This window comes from Macrosteles quadrilineatus, unplaced genomic scaffold (genome assembly GCF_028750875.1).
Source record: "Macrosteles quadrilineatus isolate MER2022 unplaced genomic scaffold, UCM_ALF_1.0 Scaffold_7__1_contigs__length_78375512, whole genome shotgun sequence".
Lineage (NCBI taxonomy): Eukaryota > Metazoa > Arthropoda > Insecta > Hemiptera > Cicadellidae > Macrosteles > Macrosteles quadrilineatus.
The window spans coordinates 5,802,344-5,830,310 of NW_026542600.1; the positions used below are offsets into that span (position 1 = coordinate 5,802,344).

The following is a 27,967-nucleotide window of genomic DNA, read 5'->3' on the forward strand; positions in this document are numbered from 1 at the left end:
GTAGAAATCCAGCCAGGTAAATGGAAATCCAATTCGCTTAGGGTATTTTGCAATTTCACAGTCCATCTATGTATTATCAATTATCAATTATTTAAGATGGGGACGCCACTATGTACTAAGCCAAGCCATAAAATTCTTGTACTAGTTTTTAGTTATATTATTGGATGACGCCTTTGTATTTTCTTAATGAAACTTCAAATAAAGAATTATTTGATTTGATTTGATTAATTGCTTCATTTTTATATTTATGTATTATATATTTTGTTTATATTTTTTATATAAGTCATAATGAACAAATTTTAAAATAAACTTAATTAGAAGGGAAGGAAAGGTAAAAGGAACAACAGCTGTTAAAATATTTCTTTTATAATTTTCTTTACAAAATGTGAAAAACAGACAACATTATTAGAAAAGCTATAGGGAAGAAAGCTTAAATAATACACAAGGCGAGACTAGCTAAATATTTGGTTAACACAACTCGATGTGAAATATAGAGAACTGTCCATACTTTCCACCTCTGCGACCAGTCCCAGTTAAAACTAACTCCACTTTTCAGAACAAAGCATATGTCGTTCTCCTACCATTATTTTTTTAAACTTTGTGTTGAACACTTTTATTGCTAAGCATTAAAATTTGTTATGTGAATACAAAAATAGTCCCTTTAAATTATTTACAGTTAAAAACATATTATTTTACACTTTTTAAAAACTATCTATAACTATCAGCTGACATATTTACCTAAAATTGACTACGCACTCGTTCTTGACTAATACTATTAACTGTTACATTATGTAGTTTAGAATAAATAGGTATTAAGTCGTATTTTGTGATGTTATAATCATGGCATTTCACCTATTTGTAGAGGAAAACATTCATCATTTGCAGGTATCAATGTTAACTTAACATGAAGGCAGTTTAAAATCGTATTAAAATAAACATACTGTATTGGGATTCAACTAACATTACCTATTTGAGTGTGACACTCTGTTTATAAAACAGCAATTAAATACACTCATTATAAAAAGTTACAATTTTTATTTTGAACTAAATATAATAATAAACTATTACATAAAGGTTACAGCACACCTGGTTGATAGTAGAAAAAACATAACCATACTCAATGGAGGAGGTCACTTTGGGGAGAACAAGTAAGTTACTGTAAACTTTGTATATTAGTTCAAAAGTCGTTCTGAGCAATACGATAAAATGAAACTATATTAAACAACGAAGGGAGTTAGACTCTGTAGTACATCACTAGCATTATTAAAATCAGATGGGGCATAAATTTAATTTATGTCCATCAACAGTGCAAATTAAAATTAAACCATACAAAAATATTAAAATAATAATACATACATTTCAATTATAGAACTAACCTTGACACAGATTAGGACCAATTGGAGGACTTTGACAATGGTAAACTGATGAGTTAACTAACAGGTGTTGTCAAGTTTACTAGCTGAGATTGCAGCATCATAGCACTCTTCTTCTCACTCATCTTATCCAATTAGTATTCTTAGATGTTGTGCTACTTAGTGATCCACATTTAAACTCCTAGATGTGCGATCTAATGCCCCAAACAAGCGTCCTCTGATTGTTTCTTTTTTCTAAGCCTTAAACATTCACTCTTTTGCCAAGCTGAGAGTAGCACGGAGAACACACAAGGAAAATGTAAATCTAGCTATTTGTGAAATAAGAGCGCAAAGTACGTCATTGCCGCTCGAGAAATGTAGATGGCGGCCATAAATTTTGAGAGCGGCAATGACTGTTTGTGCTATTAATTCACACAAGATTTTTCCTACCACCGTAATTAACTTATCTAACTTTTAACAGACTAACTTTTTAGTTGTATATAAAATGTCATTTAGGTTATGTTTGCTTTTTTAGGCCGTGTTATTTGCTTGCCGGATGTTACTGTTTTATAGAATCGCCAACAGTGAAATCAGCTGATTTAGCGAGCAAAGATGAACAATTTTACGCACTGTTTACAGATTTGGCAATGTGATCATTTCCATGCAGTGGTAGGAAAAAATATCAAACTTATTTGCATGGTTCCAATAACCATGCCAATAACCAACTTGAAAAAGGTAGTAGTATTGTTATTTTATTTCCATTACACAAATGGAAGAGAACTTGTTCTGCTTAAACAATAGTGCTGTTGTTCATTAAAATACTTTGTTAAAACCCTGAAAAGTTATTTACAAAATATGAATCAAAGAGATAGGACAGTGAAGGAATCATTGAGACTAGAGAGACTTGAAACTATTCGAATAAGGATGACCCAGAATACTGAGATAAGTTTAGAGGAAGGGTAAAACTCATATCATCTTCTGATGGAAGAGGAACGGCTAGTTCCTCTTCCTTGTGGATCTTGGACGGAGAGAGTTCACTTTCTCTGGGAGATAGTAGTTGGTGTGTCATATCAGGAGTACAGATAGAGACAGGGGTGATGAGATTAAGGGGTGTGCTTGTGTGTGAGGGTCCCAGGTAAGGGTTTGGGGTCGAAGGGGTCCATGGAGGGGACACAGGTCGCGAGTCGGCTCCGGCTCTCACCAACACAGTAGGACGACTCTGGTTCAGGCTGCGACAGTTATCCATGTTTTGTTCCATGGTCGCTTCTCTTAGCCACCGTTTCTTAGGTAACTCCAACCTCGCCTCTTTCTTCTTGGGTGACTCAGGGGTCATCACATTAAACGCCCAGTTCGTCCACTGAAAATCCGTTTCTGGAACTTTCTCAGGAGATTTATAAATTTCTTGTTTCTTAACGGTGTTCTTTGTCAATTTCTTCTTTTTGGGATAACAATGGACGTTGTTTTCCACTTCGTCAGCCCTCCTCTTACAAGAGTCCAATGGCTTGACTGGTTGTTGTTCTTTTTTCTCTTTTTTGTACCTGCCGACCAAAATTTATTTGACTATTTCCAATAAATATTTTAATTGTTAATAAATATACTTACAAATACGTACTTGTTCTTATATGCCTACAAACCTAATTTGTTCTTATATGCCTTTTTAGATGTTCTGCCAGTAAATTGGATGTAAAGAGTCAAGTTAAGTTGAATATAATACTTCAAATAGCTCAAAAATAGTTTACTTACAATAATTTGCTGCTCAAACAAACCCCCTTTAACCGCACATTTTTAAACCAAAATCATAGTGAAATATTCAATTCAATTGGAAAATTAAAACTGGAATTGTTTGCCATTGCACAATTACTTTGCCAGGCTTGGTTAGACAATGACACAAATCTCATACCATGATAGGGACAAAGTTAAAAAAACAATTGTCAATTAATTTAATTGTTAGAAATTTGTGTATAAAGCCGATTATAAGATAATAGTAATAAAAAACACAAAAATGATTTCTTTGAACTGAAATAATCTTTAAATTCCAACCATTGGCTAACAAAAACACCCTGTCGCAGCAAACCTGCAGACTAAGTGAATTTCCATTTGCCTGATTGGATTTTCACTTAAATATTTTCTTAGACATGTCAATATATTTTCTATTTAAATAACATTATTTTTAAAGAGTGCTTAGGTTTGCTGCTCTGGGAGGTAATGAAGTATGTTTACTAGTAAAATGTTAATAACTTAGTATAAAATATATAAATTTGCCAAATTTGATCAAAATGTATCCATAAACAAGCAAACTACAACAGTTTACTTACTCTCCATAAGAATAACATGGGACTTGATATTTAAAATTTTTGAAATTTTCTCCGTAACCAATAGTCCTACAAAAACACTCCAAGGTACTAAATTGTTTGTTTTTTAAGCTCTACAAAATGGCTTCAAGAGAAATGTGAAAATTTTATATTTTGAGGATTAAAAATGAGAAATACTGATTTTTACCCCATAAAATCCTGTTCCCATAGTCCGATCATGGTTCGCGAACTCGTTCAATAGACGTAGGTTTACACGTTTGTACCAAATTAATCAAAATCGGACAATTTTTGCTCGAGTTATAGAGCTAACCGTCACAAAAATGTAAGCCTATATGAATTTGAACAGAAGGTGTTTTTGGCCTCTGGGGACATCAAAACAAAAAAGTAAATCGGTCCGGGGTCCAGGTCCTACGGTAAAGGTTTTGTGTGTATATATATATATATAAAACTGTGTGTGTCCGCTAGCACGGTAACTCTAGTAAAAATCATCTGATTTTGATTAAATTTGGTACAAACCTTAAAACCTACATTTATTAAAAAATTGTTGCTGATGAGCATGATCAAACAAAACTATATCCCCCCCTCACTATACCCCCCTCGTACCCCCCTCACTATAACTATATATCCCTCGTATGGAAACTGGATTTTATGGGGTAAAAATTAATTTTTCCCATTTTTTTACTCCCAAAACATATAATATTGCAATTTTCTTTCTAGACTATTTTGTAAAGCTAAAAAACAAATAATTTAGCAGCCTATATTGAAGCGTTGTTATACGCCTAATGGTTACAGAGAAAATAAAAAAAAAAATTTAATTCCCACGTTATTTTTATGGAGATAAAGTAAACCGCTGTAGTTTTCTTGCTTACGGACATGTTTTGATAAAATGTCGCATATTTGTTTATTTCATACTAAGCTATTAACATTTCAATAATAACACACTTTATTACCCTCTCTGTAGCAGTGAACCTAGTAAGTTATTCAATAAAATTTAATTTATTTAAATAGGGAATAAATCTGACATATTAAAGGCAATATTTTAGTTTAAATTCAATCAAATAAAATGAAAAATCCCTTAGTCTGCAGGTTTGCTGAGGCAGGGGTATTTAATGTAATCAGGTAAATACTTTAAGAATTTGAGTCCTACATAAGTTGGTTTATGTATATATATTGATCATGACTATTGCATAATTGTTACACCTCACAACAATAAAGGATTTGATTTTATTGATGCACGATTTAGGTTAGAGTTTTTGTTTTTTCCTTTCTGTTAACTGATTTTTCAGGCTTTGGATAATCGACACTCTACTCTAAGAAATAGTTCAACACACTTCAAATTTATTAAATAAATAGAGGAAACACTTAGTGAAATTCGTCATCTTAAACAACATGGCAAAGAGAAAATAACGTAACAATAGTAGTTACACATACACCTGCTTCACACCTTTCACCATTTTTATACAAAAGGGTTGATGAAGAGCCAGCAAAAATGGGATTTGTTTTTTTAGCAAATTTCCCTATAGGGAAGTAGCTATTACCGTAGGTGGCACAGTAAGACCTAGGCCTGGGACCGATTTCCTTTTTCATTTTGATGTCCCCAGAGGCCAAAAACACCATTCGTTCAAATTTTGATATATGTATATAATTAAAGGCTATATACAGAATTATATGTGTCTGTGAACACGATAATTCGAGTAATTTTTATTCGATTTTGATGAAATTAGGTTTAAAGGTGTAAGGCAGGATAACCTTGAATTAGTTTGCGCACCAGCATGACCGGACCATAGGAACGGGGTTTTATGGGGTGAAAATTGGGGTTTCTCATTTTTTACCCTCAAAACACAACATTTCCCAATTTCTCTATAGACCTTTTTAAAGAGCGGAAAAAAAATAATTTAATATATCAAATTGTTTTTGTACAATTACTGGTAACTGATAAAATTAAAAAAAAAATGTATTTAAAAGCCCATGTTATTCTAATGGAGAATATTGTAAAATGTTGTAGTTTGCTTGTTTATGGATATATTTTAATCAAACTTGGCAAATTTATTTATTTTATACTAAGCTATTAATATTTTACTAAAAACCACACTTTATTAGTTTCCTTCCAGCAGCAAACCTAGGTACTTGTTAAACCTAATGTTATTTAAATCGATTTAATTGAAAATCAATTCAGACAAATGGAAATTTGCTTAGAATCAGAATCAGAATATTTTATTCTTGAACATAAGAGTGCAGAATAGGTGTCAAACATTACAGAGATTTAATTATAAAACAGCATAAAGTTGTTGGGCTTTGAGGCGCTGTCGGCGGGTTTGCTGCGGCGGGTGTATTTCCTCATAGACCTACTCAATCAAGATTTTTATTAGAAGTTGCCATTAAAATACCCTGTTGTGGAGCAGTTGGAAATGTTGCAAAATAGAACCGTATGTCCTGGCATGGTGCACTAGGTTATGGTGCACTAGTAATACCCATAGAGAATTTTAAAGAATGTATCTACACTTAGCCTAAACAAACCTGTTAGGAATTTATTTAAAATTGAAATAGCATGTTGTAATGAGTTTAAGATAGAAATCTCTAGCTTTCACTCTTTTTAGTGAATTTCCCATATAGGGAATAAGCTATTACCGTAGGTCTCATGGTAAGACCTAGACCCAGGCCCGATTTACTTTTTCGTCTTGAGGTCCCCAGAGGCCAAAAACACCATCCGTTCAAATTCATATTATATATAAAATATAGCCTATGTGTGTCCGTTAAGGTGATAACTCGAGCAAAAATGATCCGATTTTAATGAAATTTGGTACAAACGTGTAAACCTACGTTGAGTTCGCAAACCAGCATGATCGGCCTATTGGATCAGGGTTTTATGAGGTAAAAATACATTTTTGACTCTAAAAACATAAAATTTCACAATTTCTCTCCAGACCATTTTATAGAGCTCAAAAAAAGAAATAATTTTGTATATTGAAGCGTTGTTGTATGCCCAACAGTTACGGAGATAATTTACAAAAAATTGTAAATTAAAAATTCCCATGTTATTCTTATAGAGAATAAATAAACTGCTATAGTTTGCTTGTTTAAGGATATATTTTAATCAAATTTGGCAATTTTGTTTATTTCCTACTATCCTATCAACATTTCAATAAAAAAACACACATCAATATCTTCTCCATAGCAGCAATCCTAAGTACTTACTAAAATTAATGTTATTTTTAAATAGGAAATAAATCTGACAATTTTTAGGGAATATTTTAGTAAAAATCCAGCCAGGTAAATGGAAATTCACTTAGTCTGCAGGTTTGCTGCGGCGGGGGGTATTTAATCTTTTTTTTATTGTATTAAAACAGTTAGCATTGACAAAGTCATAAAATACAGTCAGAGACTGACATAGTCAACATGAAATATTGGCAATAAAATTGTTGAAATGTGGAATTTACACAGAATAGTGAAAGTGAATACTATTTATAACTACAGTAACGTAATCTAACAGTATCTTTTTCCTATTTGTTTACTTTATTTAAAAATAAATAAAAAGCATATAAAAAAAATTTAAGAGAATAAAAGGAGTTGTCCAAAAGACATTTTTAGATTTTAGTTTTTTTCTTTTTCTAGTTAGTTTCTTTTTAGAAAAGTATTTTCTAGTCTCTTTTAGTCTTGATATTTAAATTAGATTTTAGTGATATTTTACAACTGTGACAAAACTAACATAGGGATACAAGAATAAAATTAACCTCTGAACCTGTAAGGACTGAACCCTTTCCTTTTTGAACCCACAGATTTTGAAACTTTAAACTAACATTTCACTAATCTCATATTTGAATTCTACACCGAAATAAATAGTGGCTATTAACGTACAAAAGAAAGATGTCATTAATTTAAAATTATAACTATGCCGTAATAAATACCCCAGCCGCAGCAAACCTGCCGACTAAGCGAATTTTCATTTGTCTGAAATATTTTCAATTAAATCTATTTAAATAACATTAGGTTTAACGAGTATCGGTACCTAGGTTTGCTGCTACCAGGAAACAAATAAAGTGTAGTTTTTAGTAAAATATTAATAGATTATAATAAAATAAATAAATTTGCCAAGTTTGATAAAAAAATATATCCATAAACAAGTAAACTACAACATTTTACAATATTATCCATAAGAATAACATGTGAATTTTAAAAGTTAAATTTTTTTAATTTCTCCGTTACCAATAATTATACAAAAACACTTTGATATAAGCTATTAAATTATTTGTGTTTTAAGCTCTTTAAAAAGGTCTAAAGAGAAATTGAGAAATGTTGTGTTTTGCGGGTCAAAAATAAGAAAAACCAATTTTTACCCCATAAAACCCCGTTTCCATGATCCGATCATGCTGGTTTGCAAACTCATTCAAGTTTATCTTGCCTCAGGGCCGGCCCCAGGGGTGGGCGGACCGGGCGGTCGCCCAGGGCGGCGGGGCCGGGGCGGCGGCGCTGGGGTGGCAAAGCCAGCGCAACAAACAAATTTTAGGGAACAGTAAATTTTTAATACGAAAAAAATAATAAATTCATTATGTGAATGTGAAGAGTACAATTATCTATATTACATTTTACGCAAAGAACAAGCCTAAGAAGATAAACGGCAATTCAAACATCGATTTAAAATTAAAATTTAAGCCCAAATATAAAAACCAACCACTCGTGGCTTGTGTATCGAACAACCGTCGCCACCACGTTACGACGTTACCCAGGACGAGTGACAGCGTCAAAGTAACATTGCAGCGGTTGGGATTGTCCTCGACGTATTCCTCTCTCTCTCTCTCTGCCCCCTCCCATGACGTTGTGTTTACTTTATTATTGATTATTTTGGTAGCATGGGCTTCCCTTCCGTCCGAGAGAGAGGAGTTGCAAAAATGAGATATTTTGCAACTTTTTATCTTAATAAACAATGTCGTAATTTGCTTCAACAATTACAGTAACAACATTGCCGTTTTGGGGGAAATCAAAGATGGCCGAAAGTCCTGCCGACTCTTAGGTCAGATTTTAAACAAAAACCAAAAAATAATTGATATCTGCAACTGTAAACATAAATCATCTTATGAAATGAAAATAATTTTAAAATGTGCAATTTACACTTAGAACCCTTAGTACATAATTAAGTCGGAGTTCAGGGAGACACCATAATTCGGCGATCGCTCAAGGAAGGGGTGGAGCCCAGGAGTAAACAATTAGGCGGGACAGTGGCGTAGATACGAGGGGGGGGGATCAGGGGGATATATCCCCCCCTTCAACCTATAATGGGTAAAAAAATTGTAATAACATTTAAAAAATAATGTTTTAACGTATGCAATGAAATAGTGAACCTTTTTAATTTTACTTCTATTATTGTATTAAGCTTGTTTTTTCGAAAGTATACTTTCAATATCAATAAATCGTAAATAAACTGCAATGCCAGTGAAAGTAGTATGGTTTTTGCGCGCAAAACAGAGTACAGACACAAGTCACGGAAGGTCAACAGCCTTAGCCTATCCGCCCCTCCCCCTACCACCACCACTTCACCTTTTACACCTACCTGAAATTAATCGTTTTAACGTGAGCAATAAAATAGTTAATCAAATGTCATGCTAATTGTACTATGCTTGTTTGTTTGTACGTATACTTTAATTATCGATGAATAAATGGTAACAGATGAACTACATGCCGGTAGCCGGTAGCAGTGGTGGGGTTGGATATTTGCGCGCCAAACAGACGTGAGTCGCCGTACGTTCCGCGTTCAACCGCCCATCGACACCCTCCTCCTCTACCCCGTCACCCACACTACACTTGATCTGTCGTCTGGTGTTAATTATTGTGCCAGTGTGTTTTTATGATTTTCGTATTCCGTGGTGTCTCATGAGTGTTATTTTATGTCGAAACAAAGTAAACTGATCGGGTTTTTCGCCCCGAAAAGAAAGATTTGATGGCGTTAGCTGGTGTAGCAATGGAACAACAAAGTTAAGTGATTTTATTACTCGCCTTTGAAATATTTTTTTTTTAAGAGGCCAAGTCCCGTTAACATATTAATCAAAATATTCAGTGTTAAAGTGTTAAAAAATTGCATAAAATTGTATTAAGTATTAACACCAGATTTCACTTCCTAAACGCTTAAAAATAGTGTTTAGAGAAGTTATTTTTCTACAATTTTCCGGGGGAGGACCCTCTACCCCCGGACCCCCCTTACTTACTGGGGGGTACTCCATAACTCCCAGACCCCCCGGGGGCGGCAGTCGCCGATCTCGCCCAGGGCGGCAAAGTCCCTAGGGCCGTGCCTGTCTTGCCTTACACCTTTAAACCAAATTTCATCAAAATCGGAAAAAAATTACTTGAGTTAACGCGTTCACGGACACATATAACTCTATTTATATATATATATATATATACATATACATATATAAAAATTTGAAAGAATGGTGTTTTTGGCCTCTGGGAACATCAAAATGAAAAAGTAAATCGGTTCCAGGCCTAAGTCTTACTGTGCCACCTACGGTAATAGCTACTTCCCAATAGGGAAATTCGCTAAAACCTATCCAACTAAATCTGTCAAGCCAAATTTACCTTTCAAGCCACTCCATAACGGCTTCAGATTGGTATGGGTTAGTTTCCACTGGGCGCAGCACTGCAGCAGACGAGTCACACCGAGACAACGGCAAGAACGGGTGATCTTGGCACCTGCGGTTTGCATGGGTGAACCGCATTCCACATCTACGACACCAACCAAACAAAACATTTTTGCTATAGAGTAATTTCTTTTTTCATTACCGGTACCACTTTCTTGCAAGTGGAAAAACAGAATTTCTTATTTATTGATTTAAATCACTTGTAGGCTGTAAACACTTACGCGTTCAAAACAATATGGTTGTGCTTATTTCATTTTATTTCATTTAGTTTATTGTTGATTTAGTTATAGCAATTGGACAAGATTTTACTACTTGATTGATTTGACAAATGTTTCATTAAGAAGGTAACTTAAATAACCCCCAAAACATCAAGATGTAATATAAAATGGTTTAGGTTACCTTTTGCGTCGAACGATCCTTGATGTAGTAAGTGATAACTACAGCTGTTTCATGCCGCTGGGGCACATCTTCAGGTTGTAGAGCGTCAAGATAAAATAGCTGTCATCCGTGGATGATTTTGTCGAAATAAATATTACACAGAAAACACAAATAAGAAAACATTTAAATACACGAATTTAACAAACTTGGCCAAGTGACAAACTGACAAACACGCAAGACAGGCGCCGGTGAATGTTGCGTCATGACTGCGGGCGTGTGTCCAAGCATCAGCTGTTACCCCCTCCCCCCTACTCCTTTATCAGGACCTGTTTTGTTTTGGTCTAGTTGAATGGCAGTATTGTAAATAATGTTTGATCTGAATGAAGTTTGTTCGTTTAATAGATGGTCAGGGTGTTCTTTGGATGCCTTGTTAATTTCGAATTCCTCTATTGTGTCCAAATATCTGCCTTTATTGCATAAATGCCTAATTTCCAAATTACTATGTATATCTGTGTAGTTGTGGTTTGAGTTAATAATGTGGTTGGCAAATGCTGATTTAGAGTTCTTTTTGGGTAGATGTTCTTTAAATCTAGTAGCGAACGAGCGAGCAGTTTGGCCGATGTAGAAACTCGGGCAATCGTTGCATTTGAGTTTGTAAATGCCGGTGTTATTCACTTTATCAGAAGGAGTTTTTTTCCTTTCTCTGAGCATGGAAGATAATTTGTTGGATGTTTTGTATGCAACTTGTACATCGTTCCTTGACATTTCTTTTCTCAAGGTGTTGTTGAGTACTACTCCAAATTCAGCGGAGACGTATTTTTTGTTTCTGGGTTCTGGGATGGAACTTCATTCAGATCAAACATTATTTACAATACTGCCATTCAACTAGACCAAAACAAAACAGGTCCTGATAAAGGAGCAGGGGGGAAGGGGTAACAGCTGATGCTTGGACACACGCCCGCAGTCATGACACAACATTCACCGGCGCCTGTCTTGCGTGTTTGTCAGTTTGTCACTTGGCCAAGTTTGTTAAATTCGTGTATTTAAATGTTTTCTTATTTGTGTTTTCTGTGTAATATTTATTTTGACAAAATCATCCACGGATGACAGCTATTTTATCTTGACGCTCTACAACCTGAAGATGTGCCCCAGCGGCATGAAACAGCTGTAGTTATCACTTACTACATCAAGGATCGTTCGACGCAAAAGGTAACCTAAACCATTTTGATTTTATATTGCAATTTTCGATCCAGAGGCTAACCCATCATGAAATCAAGATGTAGACTGTTAAATGGTTTAAGTGATTGCAACTAGTTTCAGCTCTAGTGGAACCGTCATCAGGCTTCACGAGAACAAAAAGCACCGCTTCGTATGAAGGTCGACATATTTTTATACACCACATACTTCTCCTGTCTAGAATATTTACGTCATGAACCGGCTTGAATTCAGGTCTAGAATAGTCACTGTGATCAACGATTGTGATTTAGTTACGTTTGTTACAAGAAAAAGTAAAGGTTTATGCATTTTTTTGTAGATTTTCAGCTTGGATTTTCATTTAATTGATCACAAAACATTGTCCTTAATTCTTTTGAACTTGAAGTTTCTACTCAAATGGAGAATTTTACAAAATTACAACTTTGTTTTTGATTACACACTAATTACTAGAAACAATTATTTTCCCTCTTAAGGCCTACTTATTAGTTTTTTGACTCACCCTGTGTATGAACACATAAAAGGCTTCTCGCCAGTGTGTAGCCTCTGATGTGTTTTAAGCTGTCCGCTCTGGGTGAAAGCCTTTGTACATCCTGGATAGTCGCAAGTATAGGGTCTCTCTCCTGAAATTTGGAGAATAACATTAGACTCATACAATCAGCTTTATAAAACCGTGATTCTGTCACATTCGAGAATAACATTAGACTCATACAATCAGCTTTATAAAACCGTGATTCTGTCACATTCGAGAATAACATTAGACTCATACAATCAGCTTTATAAAACCGTGATTCTGTCACATTGGAGAGTAACAATTTAGACTCAATCAGCTTTATAAAACCGTGATTCTGTCACATTCGAGAATAACAATAGACTCATACAATCAGCTTTATAAAACCGTGATTCTGTCACATTCGAGAATAACATTAGACTCAAACAACCAGCTTGATAAAACCGTGATTCTGTCACATTCGAGAATAACATTAGACTCAAACAACCAGCTTGATAAAACCGTGATTCTGTCACATTCGAGAATAACAATAGACTCAAACAACCAGCTTGATAAAACCGTAATTCTGTCACATTCGAGAATAACATTAGACTCAAACAACCAGCTTGATAAAACTGTAATTCTGTCAGATTCGAGAATAGCATTAGACTCAAAAAATGATCTTTTGTAAATACTTAATACAGGATATTGTTTATTTTGAGCCTGACCCGAAGTAGGCTACATTTATATCAGGTGGTCCATAATAACCGCTAAAATTTCGCTTTGTGACAGCTCTGCTATTTCATGGGCTAAAGAGATGATTTTTGCGTTGAATGGTTCCTTAATAGCATTTTTTGTAATCATAAGTTGTGCAAACCATTCTACTTTTCTAATGGAGGTAACATAAAAAATAAATAATGTGTAAAATCTATACAATGTTTGTTTTGCGGGTGTGGAGTAATAAATAAAACAACGCTGTGTAAAATAACAATTACAGTTTATTGACCCTTCACGGACGGGTGACGGATATATCCGCCTAAGTCTTTGGCAATAAAGGACGGGTGACGGATATATCCAATTATGGTTTTTGATGCTCCAAACGGGAAGCGAATGTATTCGCCTTCTCTTTAGACAGACTGGCAGATGCTTGAGCAAACCAGATGTTTCGCCGTACCAAGGCGCCACTTTCCTGCTCTCTCCATGGCTGCACTCTCTCCCTCACTCCCCCCTCTCTCCTGCGCCTACATCTCTCACACGCCTCCCCCTCTCCCATGCACCACCCACCTCTCCTACGCTCCCCCCTCGACGTTTCACGCTCAACACTACGTTGTCTTTATTTATTGTTTACATATTGTTCTTTATTTATTGCCCAACGTTGTCATGGTCATATCTTCAAAGACGGGTGGCGGGTATATCCACTGCTTTTCTAGGACTACTCATCCGCAGGCGGGTAACGGATATATCCGCATAGTTTAAAACGAGTAAAAATATATTTTGACAGTATGAAGTGTTCCATTGTGTTTATTTTATGTATACTTGTATAGCAAAAACAAATAAGGAAAATTAATTTTTATTTTTTCCTATAACTTTTTCCCGTTCTATGTCAAGATTTCGCCCGTCCGGGAAGGGTTAAAACTCAAATAATAATTCTGAATTATGAATAAAACTCAAATTCATGAATTGTTTTGAGTTTTAGTAAACTGTAATTGTTACACGAATAGTGTTGTTTTATTTATTACCACACACCCACAAGAAAAAAAAACATTGCAAAGATTTTACACATTATTTATTTTTTTATACCCCCTCCATTAGAAAAAATGAATAGTTTGAACAACGTATGATTACAAAAAATGCTATAAATTAAGGAACCATTCAATGCAAAAATCCTCTCCAACCCATGAATTAGCTGAACTGTCAGAAAACAAAATGTTAGCGGTTATTATGGACCACCCATTATTAGTACTGGAACCAAAAACTTCCGCACTTTCACTGAAATCGAAAGGAAAAGGAACATTTTTTATGACATATTTATTCATCTTAAAAATTTTGGCTGAGTTGTAACAAACAGGCACATATTTCCGAACAGGCGGACAAGGCACCCTAAAACCTTAGGGCGGCAAATTTTAGGGCAGCAAAATTTTGGGGGTTAAAAAATAAAAAAGGAAGGTTTTAATCTAAAAAAAAAAACGATTAGCAAATAATTCTGGGAACGGCAAAAGAGTTATTTGAAATATTTTAATTAAGTATAAAATTATTTCAGAATGCATTAAAGTCAAACAAAAGTCAAGTTTATTAAACCGCTGTGCTGAGTTATCCATGCTGCTCTATTAATCGGTCTGGCGGACACACGCGCCACAGGAGCGTAGTGGCGAACAAAGAAAACACTTCCCCCTGTTTACTTCATACGCCACTACGCAGCGGCAGCGCTAGCTGAAAGGTTGAAAAGTTAAAGAAGGAAAGTGTGAACAAAATACTTACTCAACTCATTTAAAATTGTATATTATTCTTTTAAATAAAATGACATACTTTTTTTCTTTTTGATTCATGCAATGTTTTGTAAATAAAACAGTTCTATAAGTAAACATATTTGTTTAATTTCAAAGCCAATAGCATTTCTCTCAAGTGGTCCTGACTAAGTGTTCAATGAAAAGCGTTATAAGAGCCCTTCCTTATATACAGACGATTTTGTCTGCCGATTCACGCCGTACAAAATCAACTGACAGGGCATGTATTGGTCATTGGGCTGATATTAGTGAGGTCGGGGAGTGCGCTGAAAAGTGGGTGGGGGGGGGAACTTTGTTGCCTAGAGGCGGAAGGTACTTAAATACGTCCCTGATAAAAAATTGTTTTATGAAGTAGCTAATGTTTAAAAAGTAGTGGAAAGGAGCAATAATACAAATAAATTGTTTCAATCCAGGGTTGTAAAGAGCTAACTTAATTGAGTACGGTACTGGTAGTTAATCCTCTTTAAAAATGAAATTCAGAAATACTTTAAGTGTAGAAATGCCCAAGTAGTCAACATTTAATCCAGACAAATCCTTTTGTAAATATAGTAGGCCTAAATTTTAGTTTTGATAATTTTAAATTTTAACAACTTACTAACAATAGTGTTTTGGACAAGAAAAATGTATTTTGAATAATGTTGTCCTCACAATTACCATTTAGTGGTGTGTTTCTCAATGTACATTATGATATTAATACATTGATAATAATTGATATACAGTGTGTAAATTAAGTATGGAAACAAATCTGTATTTTTTAAACCAAAATAGATAGAAATATTGGGTTTGTGGCATTGACTGTTAACCAAGGTTCCGCAATTTTTTGCATCAGAAAAAATTTTTCACCCCCTCAGGGGGGGTAGGGGTAGGGGGTAACTTAATTTTTTTAAATAGCAACCCCTATTGAGTGACCTCTCATTTTGAAGGGTTTGTCAAAAGAAATACAATGCCGTAAACCCGAGGTCGATATCTTACCCCTAACCAGAATGGCGGCCATTTTAAATTTCGAGATGGGCAAACGAAATCTAGTGTGGATACCCATAATTTACCTTTTAAATGGGTTACATTGGGTAAGCCGAACTCCAGATACCATTATTAGATTGAAAAGTGGATGTTTTTATCGTATTCAAAATTTTGCCCCAGCCCCCAAAATAGGGGATTTTGGGGGCAGCCCCAAATTTTTAAACGCAACCCCCTATTGAGTGACCCCTCGTTTTGAAGGGTTTGTCAAGACAAAAGCAGTGGCACAAATCTTAGGTCGATATGTCATCCCTAGACGAAATGGCAGGCATTCAAAAACTTGATTGGGTAAAAAAGCGCCCATTTCACCAATTAAAAATGTTGAATGCCTGCCATTTCGTCTAGGGATGACATATCGACCTAAGATTTGTGCCACTGCTTTTGTCTTGACAAACCCTTCAAAACGAGGGGTCACTCAATAGGGGGTTGCGTTTAAAAATTTGGGGCTGCCCCCAAAATCCCCTATTTTGGGGGCTGGGGCAAAATTTTGAATACGATAAAAACATCCACTTTTCAATCTAATAATGGTATCTGGAGTTCGGCTTACCCAATGTAACCCATTTAAAAGGTAAATTATGGGTATCCACACTAGATTTCGTTTGCCCATCTCGAAATTTAAAATGGCCGCCATTCTGGTTAGGGGTAAGATATCGACCTCGGGTTTACGGCATTGTATTTCTTTTGACAAACCCTTCAAAATGAGAGGTCACTCAATAGGGGTTGCTATTTAAAAAAATTAAGTTACCCCCTACCCCTACCCCCCCTGAGGGGGTGAAAAATTTTTTCTGATGCAAAAAATTGCGGAACCTTGGTTAACAGTCAATGCCACAAACCCAATATTTCTATCTATTTTGGTTTAAAAAATACAGATTTGTTTCCATACTTAATTTACACACTGTATATTCAATCCAGTGTCAACTAACAATATTCTATTTTCCTATGTTTTAATACCAGCTGGATGGTTAATTATTTATTGTTTTTCTTTGTGAGTCAGTTGTACAATTTAATGTTTTGTTTTAGTGTTTGTAATTTTTACAATGTTCAAATATATTTCTCAAACGTTTAAAGTTTATTGAATTTAGACACAATATTGGCAACGAGGATGAGTGAAGTACTTAAGCTTAAAAAGGTATTAACTGCAAGCAATATTCAAATTAGCGAAGCTTACAATGCAATTGTACAAAATAAAACAGTGAGAGAAGACGAGTACTGATGAAGTCACAGTGCGGTTGTCTTCATTACGGACATATTGGAACAGATTCGAAAATGCTCAATCTTAACTCAAATCTTTAGTTGATGAAGAAGATATAGAGCAATTAGCAACTAGTAGAAGTGAAATTGAAGAGCTGTACATTACAACCGAAGTGGTGTTAAGAAACAAACTGCAATACCCAACCACAGTTACAAATCAGCCTTCAGTAGGTTCACACCCTTCTGTTACATCAAATATTGCTTTTGTTCCGTTCGATGAAGGAGAATCATTTACAAACTTCATTAAAAGATTTGAAAACTTTATTTTCTTGAAGGAAATTTCTGACGATAAAATAAAGCTTTGCACATTAATTGCAGTGCTTCCATCAAAACTACATGAACAGCTTCAAGACCTAGTTTCTCCAGATGATCCGTACAAGATGGATTACAAAAAAATGGTAATAGTATGTATTGAAGGATTATTTGGAACCGTTACCTAGTGTTATATCTCTTCAACACAAATTTTTGTGTCATGTTCAACAAGACGAAACAACGATGGATTTTTCAATGGAACTGAAGAGACTAGCAAAGGATTGTCGCTTTCAATGTGAATGTGGGAAATCTGTATCAGACATGTTACTAAGAATGCAGTTTGTTAGAGGACTTAAAGATAATGATGTTAGAGGGCAGTTACTACAGAAAGAAACAAGTACTTTCAAAGAATCAGCGCAAGCTGCAATTTCCTTTGAATCCTCAAGACTTGAGAGCAGCATTATATCAAATCCTACAACAGCTGCTGTTTTTGAGCTAACAGGAAGCACTGAAAGAAAGAAGCCGGAACAGCAACAATATGCAAGCAAAGGACCAACCAAGAAGACCGAAAGATATCATACAGTTCGCTCTACATTTGACCAACTACGTGGACGGTGCTATCGATGCGGGGATAAGTTCCATAAAGCTGACAGTTGCAGGGATAAGGATGAATTCTGCAATTCTTGTAATAAGGTTGGTCACTTAGCCAGGGTCTGCATGGCAAATAACAGAGCTAGGCATATCAACCAGATCGAGGACAGTGAAAATGTAAATGATATTGACCACACAACGTACAACACATATAAGATACAAATGAATGGTTCTGACAAGTTCATGGTTGAAGTTACACTAGAAGGAAAGCCAATTCAAATGGAATTGGACACAGGAGCAGCTTTATCGTCGATATCTTACAAGGATTATAAGAAACTAAATTTGAGTAAAAAACTATTTCAAACTCACGTACAACTAAGAACTTACACGGGCGAACTTATAAAACCAAAGGGGGTAGTGTATGTCGAGTTTAGCTTCAAAAGACAAAGCATACTTTGGCAAGCTGTATGTAATTGGACAAAATGTTGAACCCATTTTTGGAAGAGAGTGGCTTAGGGAGATTAACTTAAAAATTGGAGATATCAGAACTATTCAAGAAAACTCATGTGATCTTTATAAACTCCTTACAGAATTCTATGATGTTTTCAAAAAGGAAATTGGATGTATTCCGAACGAGAAGGTTCATTTATCCCTTCAAGAAGGTTGCAAGCCCATTTTCATCAAACCTAGGGCAAGAAATTTGAATGGACTGATGAATGTGAAAGAAGTTTTGAATCTGTTAAATTGGACATTGCCAAAGATGAAACTCTAATCCATTACAACCCGTCATTACCTTTAATACTCTCAACAGATGCATCACCAACTGGCTTAGGAGCTGTAATTTCACACCGGCTAAAAGATGGAACAGAAAAGCCAATTGCCTTTGCATCTAGATCACTGAGTAAAAGTGAGAATCAATACAGTCAAATTGACAAAGAAGCAACTGACATTTTTTGGGGTGTGAAAAAGTTCTTTCCATACTGCTATGGTGCACCAAAACGCACAAATTGCTACTAATAAACAAAATGAATTATTTTTACTGACAAATGAGCTAAAGCCTTCAATTTTTATAGTTTCCGAACACGGTTTTACTGACAATAACTTGGAATTCTTTACAATTGATAATTATGAGCTGGCTGAGTCTTATCAACGAAAACATCACAAGGGGGAGGTGTATCACTTTTTGTCAAAAATGGTATTAAGTAAAAACCTCTTTTTCTAAATAATTCTGCCCTTGATTTAAATTTTGAAATTAGTGGAATAGAAATTAATCTTACCAAAATAGGCAATGTTATAGTAATAGGTATTTATAGATCACCCAATAGTCAGGTAGATGTATTCTTAGAACAATTCAATAATCTTTTACATAAGTTAATATCCAAGTGAAAACTCTTTGTTATCTCTGGTGATTTAAATATAGATATTCTTAGCATAAGTGACTGTGTAACCAGACGGTTTCAGGACATCCTCAGGACTTATTCACTCCAATGGTCAGTGAACTCTCCTACTCGTGTCACAGCCACATCCAAAACCGCCATTGATAATGTCGTCACTAACGTGCCTAACAGCCTTGTTACAGTGGTTGACACAGCTATATCTGATCACTTTGCACAAGAAACTGTGATAAGAGGTTGCTTGCCAGAACCAGATCCCCCATCCACGAGTACAAAAAGAGACTTCCCCCCAAGCAATATATCTCTTTTAAAAAGAAATCTTTCCATTGAAAATTGGGATTTCGTAGATGGCGTTTCATCGTACGATGAGGCTTTTGATTGTTTTCACAAACACTGATTTACCATTTTGATGTCACTTGCCCATTTAAAAGAAAACAAACAAAACAAAAAAAATACAAAAAAAATGGATTACTCGTGGTATTCTTGTATCACGAGAAAAAATAAAATTTCTCTCAAAGATAAATAGAACCACAAACGATGAACAATTTAAAACGTTTTTCAAAAAATAAAAGAAAATTTACAGAAGTTATAAAAGCAGCGAAAGCCTACGATACAAACAAAAAAATTATTAATTCAGAAAATATCTCCAAAACCACATGGAATATTATAAACAACATGAAAAACAATAAAAGAAAATGTAAGCCCATTACACTCAATGTCAATGGGAACCTGACAAGTAGCCCAGAGGCTGTAGCTAATGAATTTTTACTCATTTTTCCTGTCTGTTGGGAAAGGAGATACAAACTTAAAAACAAGAATGCCATCAAATAAAAATCACTGGCACAGCCCCGTCTCTTCCCTAGTTTTATCCCCAACCAGCAAAATCAAGGTGGCAAATATCATTCATGACCTCTCAGCTAAAATATCTTGGATGACATTAATGGCATATCAATGTGGGTCCTTAAGCAAGTATATTTACCTATTCTAACCCCATTAACAAAATTAATTAACTCTTCTCTTCAGTCTGGAACTTTCCCATCTGCATTAAAATCATCAAAAGTCATTCAAATTTTCAAAAAAGATGATCCACAAGTTTCAAACAACTACCGCCCAATTGCAATCTTACCAGTTCTGAGTAAGATTTTTGAAAGAGTTTTTCTTTTGAGGCTACAAAATTGTTTGAATAAATATAATATTCTCTCAGAGAATCAGTATGGATTTAGACCGGGAAAATCCACCATTGATGCGGTAAATAAGTTAATTGAAGATGTCCTCGAGGGACTAGAGAGTCGTAAAAAAGAACTAAGTGTTTTTATCGACCTTTCTAAGGCGTTCGATTGTGTGGATCATGACATTCTGTTACAAAAGCTGGAGCTAAGTGGCATCCGCGGGGTGCCCCTTCTCTGGCTGAAATCATTCCTCATTGGTAGGACTCAGTATGTCACAGGTATAGGTGTATGTAAAAAGGTGTCTGATGGTAAATCAAAGACTTCAAGGGTCTACCAAGGTGTCCCGCAGGGATCGATCCTTGGTCCAGTTTTGTTTCTAATTTATGTCAATGACATCCACTCCTCAATGAACAGTGGGAAGGTCATACAGTATGCAGATGACACAACTCTCGATTTTGAATCAAAATCCCAAGAAACCCTTGAAATTGAAAGCTTCATCAACTTGAATGCCTGCATTCAAAAATGTCAATCCGAAAATTTAAGCACGAACAAATCAAAAACATGTTACATTCATTTTGCACTTTGTCACCGTGACGATGAGTCCACACCCACAGTAATGGTAGATGACACCTCTTTAGAGGAGGTTGATTCCATCAAGTTCCTAGGGATACACCTGGATAAGGCGCTGAACTGGCAAGATCACATTGATAGCCTCTGCTCCAAAATCACAAAAGGTATTTTTGCCTTAAGGGAATCTCAAACAGACCTGCACAAAACAAGTTCTAATCAAAGCCTATTATGGCCTTGTTCACCCCCATCTTTCCTATGGAATTAGGTTATGGGGTGGTTGTGCCAAGCGAGATTTTGAAAGGGTGTTTATACTCCAGAAAAGAGCCATCAGACTCATTGCAAATTTAAGTCAACATGAAAGAGAGACGTGTAGGCTTGCTTTCAGGGAGCTTGGAATCTTGACCCTGCCTTCCCTTTATATTTTGGAGACTGTGGTTTATTGCCGTTTCCAACACTTACCAATTCAAGGCAATGCTATTCACAGCTATGGAACTAGAGCAAGGGACGATTTTCGCACTGTCCAACACCGCACAGCTGCGTTTGCGAAACTCCCTTCTCAAGTAGGTGTCGGGTTCCTTAACGCTCTTCCTGAGAGACTAAAAAGCCTGGAGAATTCTCATTTGTTTAAAACAAGACTGAAGAGAGAGTTAACAAATCTTGTGTTCTACGAGGTGGATGAGTTCACTAAATACCGTTGGAGTTGAATAGATTACAAAATTTTCTTCCCCAGGGGTTTAGTTAGTGTTTAGTTATTTTTTTATTAAAATAATTCACTGTTATTACTTTTGATAGGAGTTTATTTATTGTTATTAATTAATAGTTTATACATTTACTGTTTTTACACAATATATACATATATAGATTTTATAAATGCATTTTTTGTATTGATTGACGTTTGCTATACAATGTAAAATTGTCAAAGAGCAATAAAGACATTATTATTATTATTATTATTATTATTATTATTATTATTATTATTATTATTACTCATCGCAAAGCTGGTTACGAAGCTGTAAGGGGGCTCGGACAGCCTATCTTCGCAATGCTATTTTATTAATATTTAGGAACACATATCTCAAAAACCATAAGAGATATCTTCATAAAACTTTTTATAATTAGTTTATCTTTTTGTATTCTACAAAATAAGCAGAACGTTTAAAAAAATTTGATTGTTTTGAATTTGTACGGAATTATTAATTTATTGAAAAAATATTCCGGTTATAAAATTACCTACTGTAGGCCTAATTGAATTAACTTCAAATTATTTTTTATCTATCACAATGAAACCCTATGTTTATCTTGTACATTTAGCTGAAAGAGTGAAACAAAACAAAAAAAATATGGAGATATCTCTTTTAGTTTTTGAGAGATGTGTAAATAATGTAAGAGTGAAAATATTTGTTTTCGGAAAACGCAACGAAACAGCTGATTTAGGCCTACTGTAGCCTAATAAATAAGTGGGGAGATTACTAAATTACTTCTACTGTAATAGTGTCCAGCTGCCTAATTTTTTACCATGTTGTGTTATTTATCCAAAAGTATCTTTCACTGCTTCTAATTTTTTTTTGTTATCGTTTTTCCTTGTCGTTTTTGTTATTTTTGTTATTGTTATTGTTATTGTTGTTCAAGATTATTTATTTATAGAGTATCTATTTACTTATTACTTGTAATTCATTCTATTATGTCAAGACATGATTCAAGATTGCTGTTAGGCTACCACTTTACTGTAGGGACTACTTTTACTGTACCGGTACCACTTTTACTGTTGCATGAATTTTGCCATCTTATAACATTGTATCCATTTTTGTAAACTGGGTGTAAACCATTGGGAAATAAATAAATAAAGATAGGTTGCCTGAGTTCTTTCCCTTATGAAATAGCTAAAGTCTAAATTTGGTAAATTTTGTACTTTTTCAAAACAACAAAAAATTAAATATAGGGTCAATCCATATCAAGTGATCCAGAAATAAAATAATTGGTTGCTTGACCATTTTTAAAATAAATAATATTTTTATCCTAGATACCTTTATCAATTCTGGGTTCAAAAGTGATTTTAAAATTTTTTTATCTATTTTGTTACTCCTACGGCGGCCATTTTCGTTTTGCGGAACACGCAAATTTTTGCTCATGTAAGGGTTTGCGTTAACTTGCACAACTCGGTAACCATGAACACTAGAGTGATGAAACAAAAAGCATTTTAATCTGGAAGAAACAGCCTAAATATTATGTTCAGTACATATTTATTGAAATGTGTATCAAAAACAGTTTTAAACCCATCTCAACATTTCATAAGAAAACGGAAAAATTTCAACTTTTGAAGGCATATTACCATTGGAACGAATAAAATCTCAGACTTGATTTTTTTTTGTGTGTAGCAACTCAGTAGAACTGTTTGTATTTCAAATATCAACCATGAGACTTAATTCCTTTAAAAGTTATCATTTTTCAAAAACTGAAATTTTTTGAAAAATTCAAATTTTGAGTCTCAATATCTTTGTTGGGACAAAGTTTAAAAATCTGAAATTTTTACCAAAAACCCCTCTTATGGTTGTTATACTGCTGTATGAATTTCATCTTTGAGATTTACTTTTAAGCTAAGTTACAGTATCATGAAAATCACAAAAAACCCATAAGCTCGGCCAACGTGGCTAGTACTGTAGGTAGCTTAAAGATTAATTTATAGGTGTAGGTAATTATTTTATTTAATGTAAACTTATCTTAATGTACATTTCAAAAATCCAAAACAGATTTTTAACTTAAACTTTGTACCCAAAGTACAAATTAGGCCTATATGTACCGCTACCTACGGTACTAAAAATAAATTAAATCCTGCTAAATTTTAAGTTTTATTCATCATTTAATTTAAATAAAACTTAGTTAATTCTATTTATATTGAGGTCTTAAAATATATTTTCCATTTAGATTTAATGTACCGTAACCTGTATAACACAAATCAATAAAGTGTTTATTGTGGTAGGTATTTTGAAAAAAAAATAACTCATATTCTGTGGGAACTGATACAGTCTCCAGTACCTACAGGAAGTCGTAAATGAGTCACAAAACACAGTTTTTCTTAACAAAATAATTCATTTTTATAACAGATGAAGAAATCACTCAACACCACAACAACAAACTCCTGGGCCGATTTGAGAACTGTTTAAAGATTACTGGAACAAGAAGCTTCCATTGTTTTATTCCTGTACCGGACAGTAGTAATGTTAGGTGCTTCGTAACCTCACTAGCAACTGAAAGCTGTAAAAATTACACTTCATACCAAAGACTCTATTGCATTTGTGTATGACAGTGGTGGGTGGCAGAGGTGATTGACATCAGTTATCAAAATAAAGATCCAGCAGGACCAACAACCAACCGCCTTTAAAACAAATAAGAAAGATCAAGCTTGGGTGCCTATAAACAAAGTTTTGAGAAAATTAAATCTCTTTTAACTGATAAAAACCACTGGAAGGATAAACCCAAACTGAATGATGAAACATCCAAACTTCCTAATTAGCATGATCAAAGTAGAACAAAAAACACTAACTAGTAAAAAAAGTTGTATACTTTAAGAACTTGTCTTTCAAAAAGCTTTTTGTATGTGAAATTTATAATAATCTTTATTAAAATGAAAGTGGTTCAATAAATTAATAAATGAGTTCAAAATATTTAGGCCTATTGAAAAAAAGGTGTAAACTTGAATGAAAATAATCTGATAAAAAGTGTTTTTTTTAATTTCACATTAGACAAGAAATTTGCAAGAAAAGGCTATACATTACTTTAAAGTATGTTAGGTAAGTTTACATTAAATAAAATAATTACCTACACCACACCTACCTACACATATAAATTAATTTTTAAGCTACCTACAGTACTAGCCGCGTTGGCCGAGCTTATGGGGTTTTTGCGATTTTCATGATAGGTACTGTAACTTAGCTTAAAAGTAAATCTCAAAGATGAAATTCATACAGCAGTATAACAACCATAAGAGGGGTTTTTGGTAAAAATTTCAGATTTTTAAACTTTGTCCCAACAAAGATATTGAGACTCAAAATTTGAATTTTTCAAAAAATTTCAGTTTTTGAAAAATGATAACTTTTAAAGGAATTAAGTCTCATGGTTGATATTTGAAATACAAACAGTTCTACTGAGTTGCTACACACACACAAAAAATCAAGTCTGAGATTTTATTCGTTCCAATGGTAAATACGCCTTCAAAAGTTGAAATTTTTCCGTTTTCTTATGAAATGTTGAGATGGGTTTAAAACTGTTTTTGATACACATTTCAATAAATATGTACTGAACATAATATTTAGGCTGATTCTTCCAGATTAAAATGCTTTTTGTTTCATCACTCTAGTGTTCATGGTTACCGAGTTGTGCAAGTTAACGCAAACCCTTACATGAGCAAAAATTTGCGTGTTCCGCAAAACAAAAATGGCCGCCGTAGGAGTAACAAAATAGATAAACAAATTTTAAAATCACTTTTGAACCCAGAATTGATAAAGGTATCTAGGATAAAAATATTATTTATTTTAAAAATGGTCAAGCAACCCCTGTTGGATCACTTGATATGGATAGACCCTATATGTTTTTTTTTTATTTGTTTGTTACCTACTGAGCAACAATGCGTTGTTGAAACTTCAATTACATTTTTTCAAGCTATCCAATTTTGTTAAGTAAGGTATCATTTTCAAGAGCATTGAATAAAGAATAATACAACATAAAAAACTAAATTTAAATTAAGAATAATACATCATAAAAAACTAAATTTTTATTTAAAAAATTGGTTGTCGTCTGACCCCCCTTAATGTCAATCTTTCATACGTGTAGGTGGAGCAAAGTGAAACCTTTTTTATCATTCAGTCATGCTGAGGTAGGGTTCCGAGAGACCCTCCATCAAAAAAGACGACAATTATGACTCGTGGAACTTGGAGGGTGGGTCACCTCAATTTTGTTTTAATTTAGAATTACTTATAGCCTATGCATTTTAAGGGCTTTTAAAAAAGTTTTTAGACTATTCTAGATAGGTAGGCCTACCGTACTACAACTTTCAGCATTTTTGAATATTTTTTAACTGAATATTGTCTGACAATTCCTAAAAACATAGCCTATATTGTAAGTTTTAGAAATTTTAAACTAGGATTTTGGATTTGCTAGCCAATTCTTTACTATCACTAAAATATCTGCTTTTAATTTTCATTCAGGCATGCTTGTGTTAACAAATGCTATTGAAAAAATTTGGCAAGACAGGCTTTTGACTCAAAACTTTAGCCTGAATTACTGGATCCCCCCCCCCACTTAATTTCAAATTACTGGATCAGAAATGTGTTTTGCAAGACTAGGAGTCTTTAAAAACACATTTCAATCCCATTGTAAATTTTGAGGCTTGTTTTTCGTGTCTAGTTCATGTACGGTGACACTGGGCGCTAGTGTCATGTAGTGTCTGGGCGCTAGTGTCATGTAGTGTCTGGGCGCTGTTTATCGTGCATGTAAAAAACATATAAAAATTCTTGATTCTTGATTCTTGATTCTTGATAAACCTTTAATTGATGTAGCTTGATTGCATGTATCTCTCGGATTACCTTGCTTACTATTTATTGACATGATCTATTGCATTTTATGTATAATGTTTAATGATCAAATAAATGTACCTATCTATCTATCTATCTGACTGTCAACAAAATTTTGTTTCTATTATTTTAAAGTTAATTTCTTGATTTGCGCTTTACCGTTTGGTTATATAACTAGGTGATGAGTTATTGTTTATGGTTAGATTATGTTATTTGATTAAACGAGGTTTTAAAAGACTGAAATAACAAGAAACAAATTGTAAACAAAACACGACCTCTGCAGTACACTGTATAAAACTAACAATAAATATGGTAACTATATGGTAAACTATATGGTAAAACAGAAGCCTAAACTTGGGTCATCCACTAGCCTACGAAGACAGAAATCTTATAAAATAGCCTATGTAACTTAAGCCAACAGTGTATTGTATTGAGCAGCCTATAGAACTTAGTCATTATCAAATTGACTGGTATATATTAAGATAATTAGCCTAGGCTGTCTAACATTTACAACCTAAACTAAACTAGCCTAGGGTACTCAGCACTCAGCCTATAGGCTACAGTCCTTGAAGACACTTTTAAAGGGATTTAAACTAGCCTAAATAAACTACTTATTCCGTGTAGATTACACTCCGTTTCTACAAAAAAAGAGAAGGTAAAATGCTGTAAGATATGTAAACGAATTTTGGCCTACCTGTATGGGTACGAAGATGTGCTTGGAGAGACTTTTCTCTAGGAAATACGCGGCAACAAAATTTGCATTTTATATCACTTATAGAATTTGAGCCTTGAAGCATTAGATTTGTTATAACAGCTGCCTTAGGTCTCCCTCTTTTGTTTTCCGATCGAGATATAGGCCTACTATTTGAACTAGCCATACAGTCTATGGTGCCACTTTTATTTAATAAAAAAGAACTGCTCTCAAGAGTAGCTTCGAAAGATTCACAAGTGGAAGATGAATACTCCGATTTCGCATCTGAAAAACATGAAATGGAACTGTTAACATCCATTCTTCCAAATAAAACTCACTATCCGATCGCGAGAAATTACATTACAGCCATAACCTTAATTAACACAACACTTGTGTCATTCCCGCCAAGTATGATTGTTTTTAATTTACATGCAATGGACTATTTCGCGCCCATTAGGTTTTATTTAGTGGTCTGTGACATGTCCCTAAAAAAAGGGAATTAGCAAAAGGATTCATGATGTCCCAATCATGGATTCAGCAAAAAAGGGTATGCACTATGTAAAGTCATATTAATTATTTTATAAAACT

General features: G+C 34.3%; 1 protein-coding gene across 1 annotated transcript; it reads right to left on the minus strand.

The window, feature by feature from the left end:
- Positions 1 to 350: 350 nt before the first annotated feature.
- Positions 351 to 27,772, minus strand: LOC128999141 (protein krueppel-like). Its single transcript, XM_054425515.1, has 4 exons — positions 27,383 to 27,772; positions 12,386 to 12,506; positions 10,232 to 10,378; positions 351 to 2,890 (listed from the first exon to the last, which is right to left on the minus strand). Exons 1-4 carry the CDS (start codon positions 27,696 to 27,698, stop codon positions 2,263 to 2,265), a joined length of 1,212 nt encoding a protein of 403 aa, XP_054281490.1. The 5' UTR covers positions 27,699 to 27,772; the 3' UTR covers positions 351 to 2,262.
- Between the last annotated feature and the right edge of the window lie 195 nt (positions 27,773 to 27,967).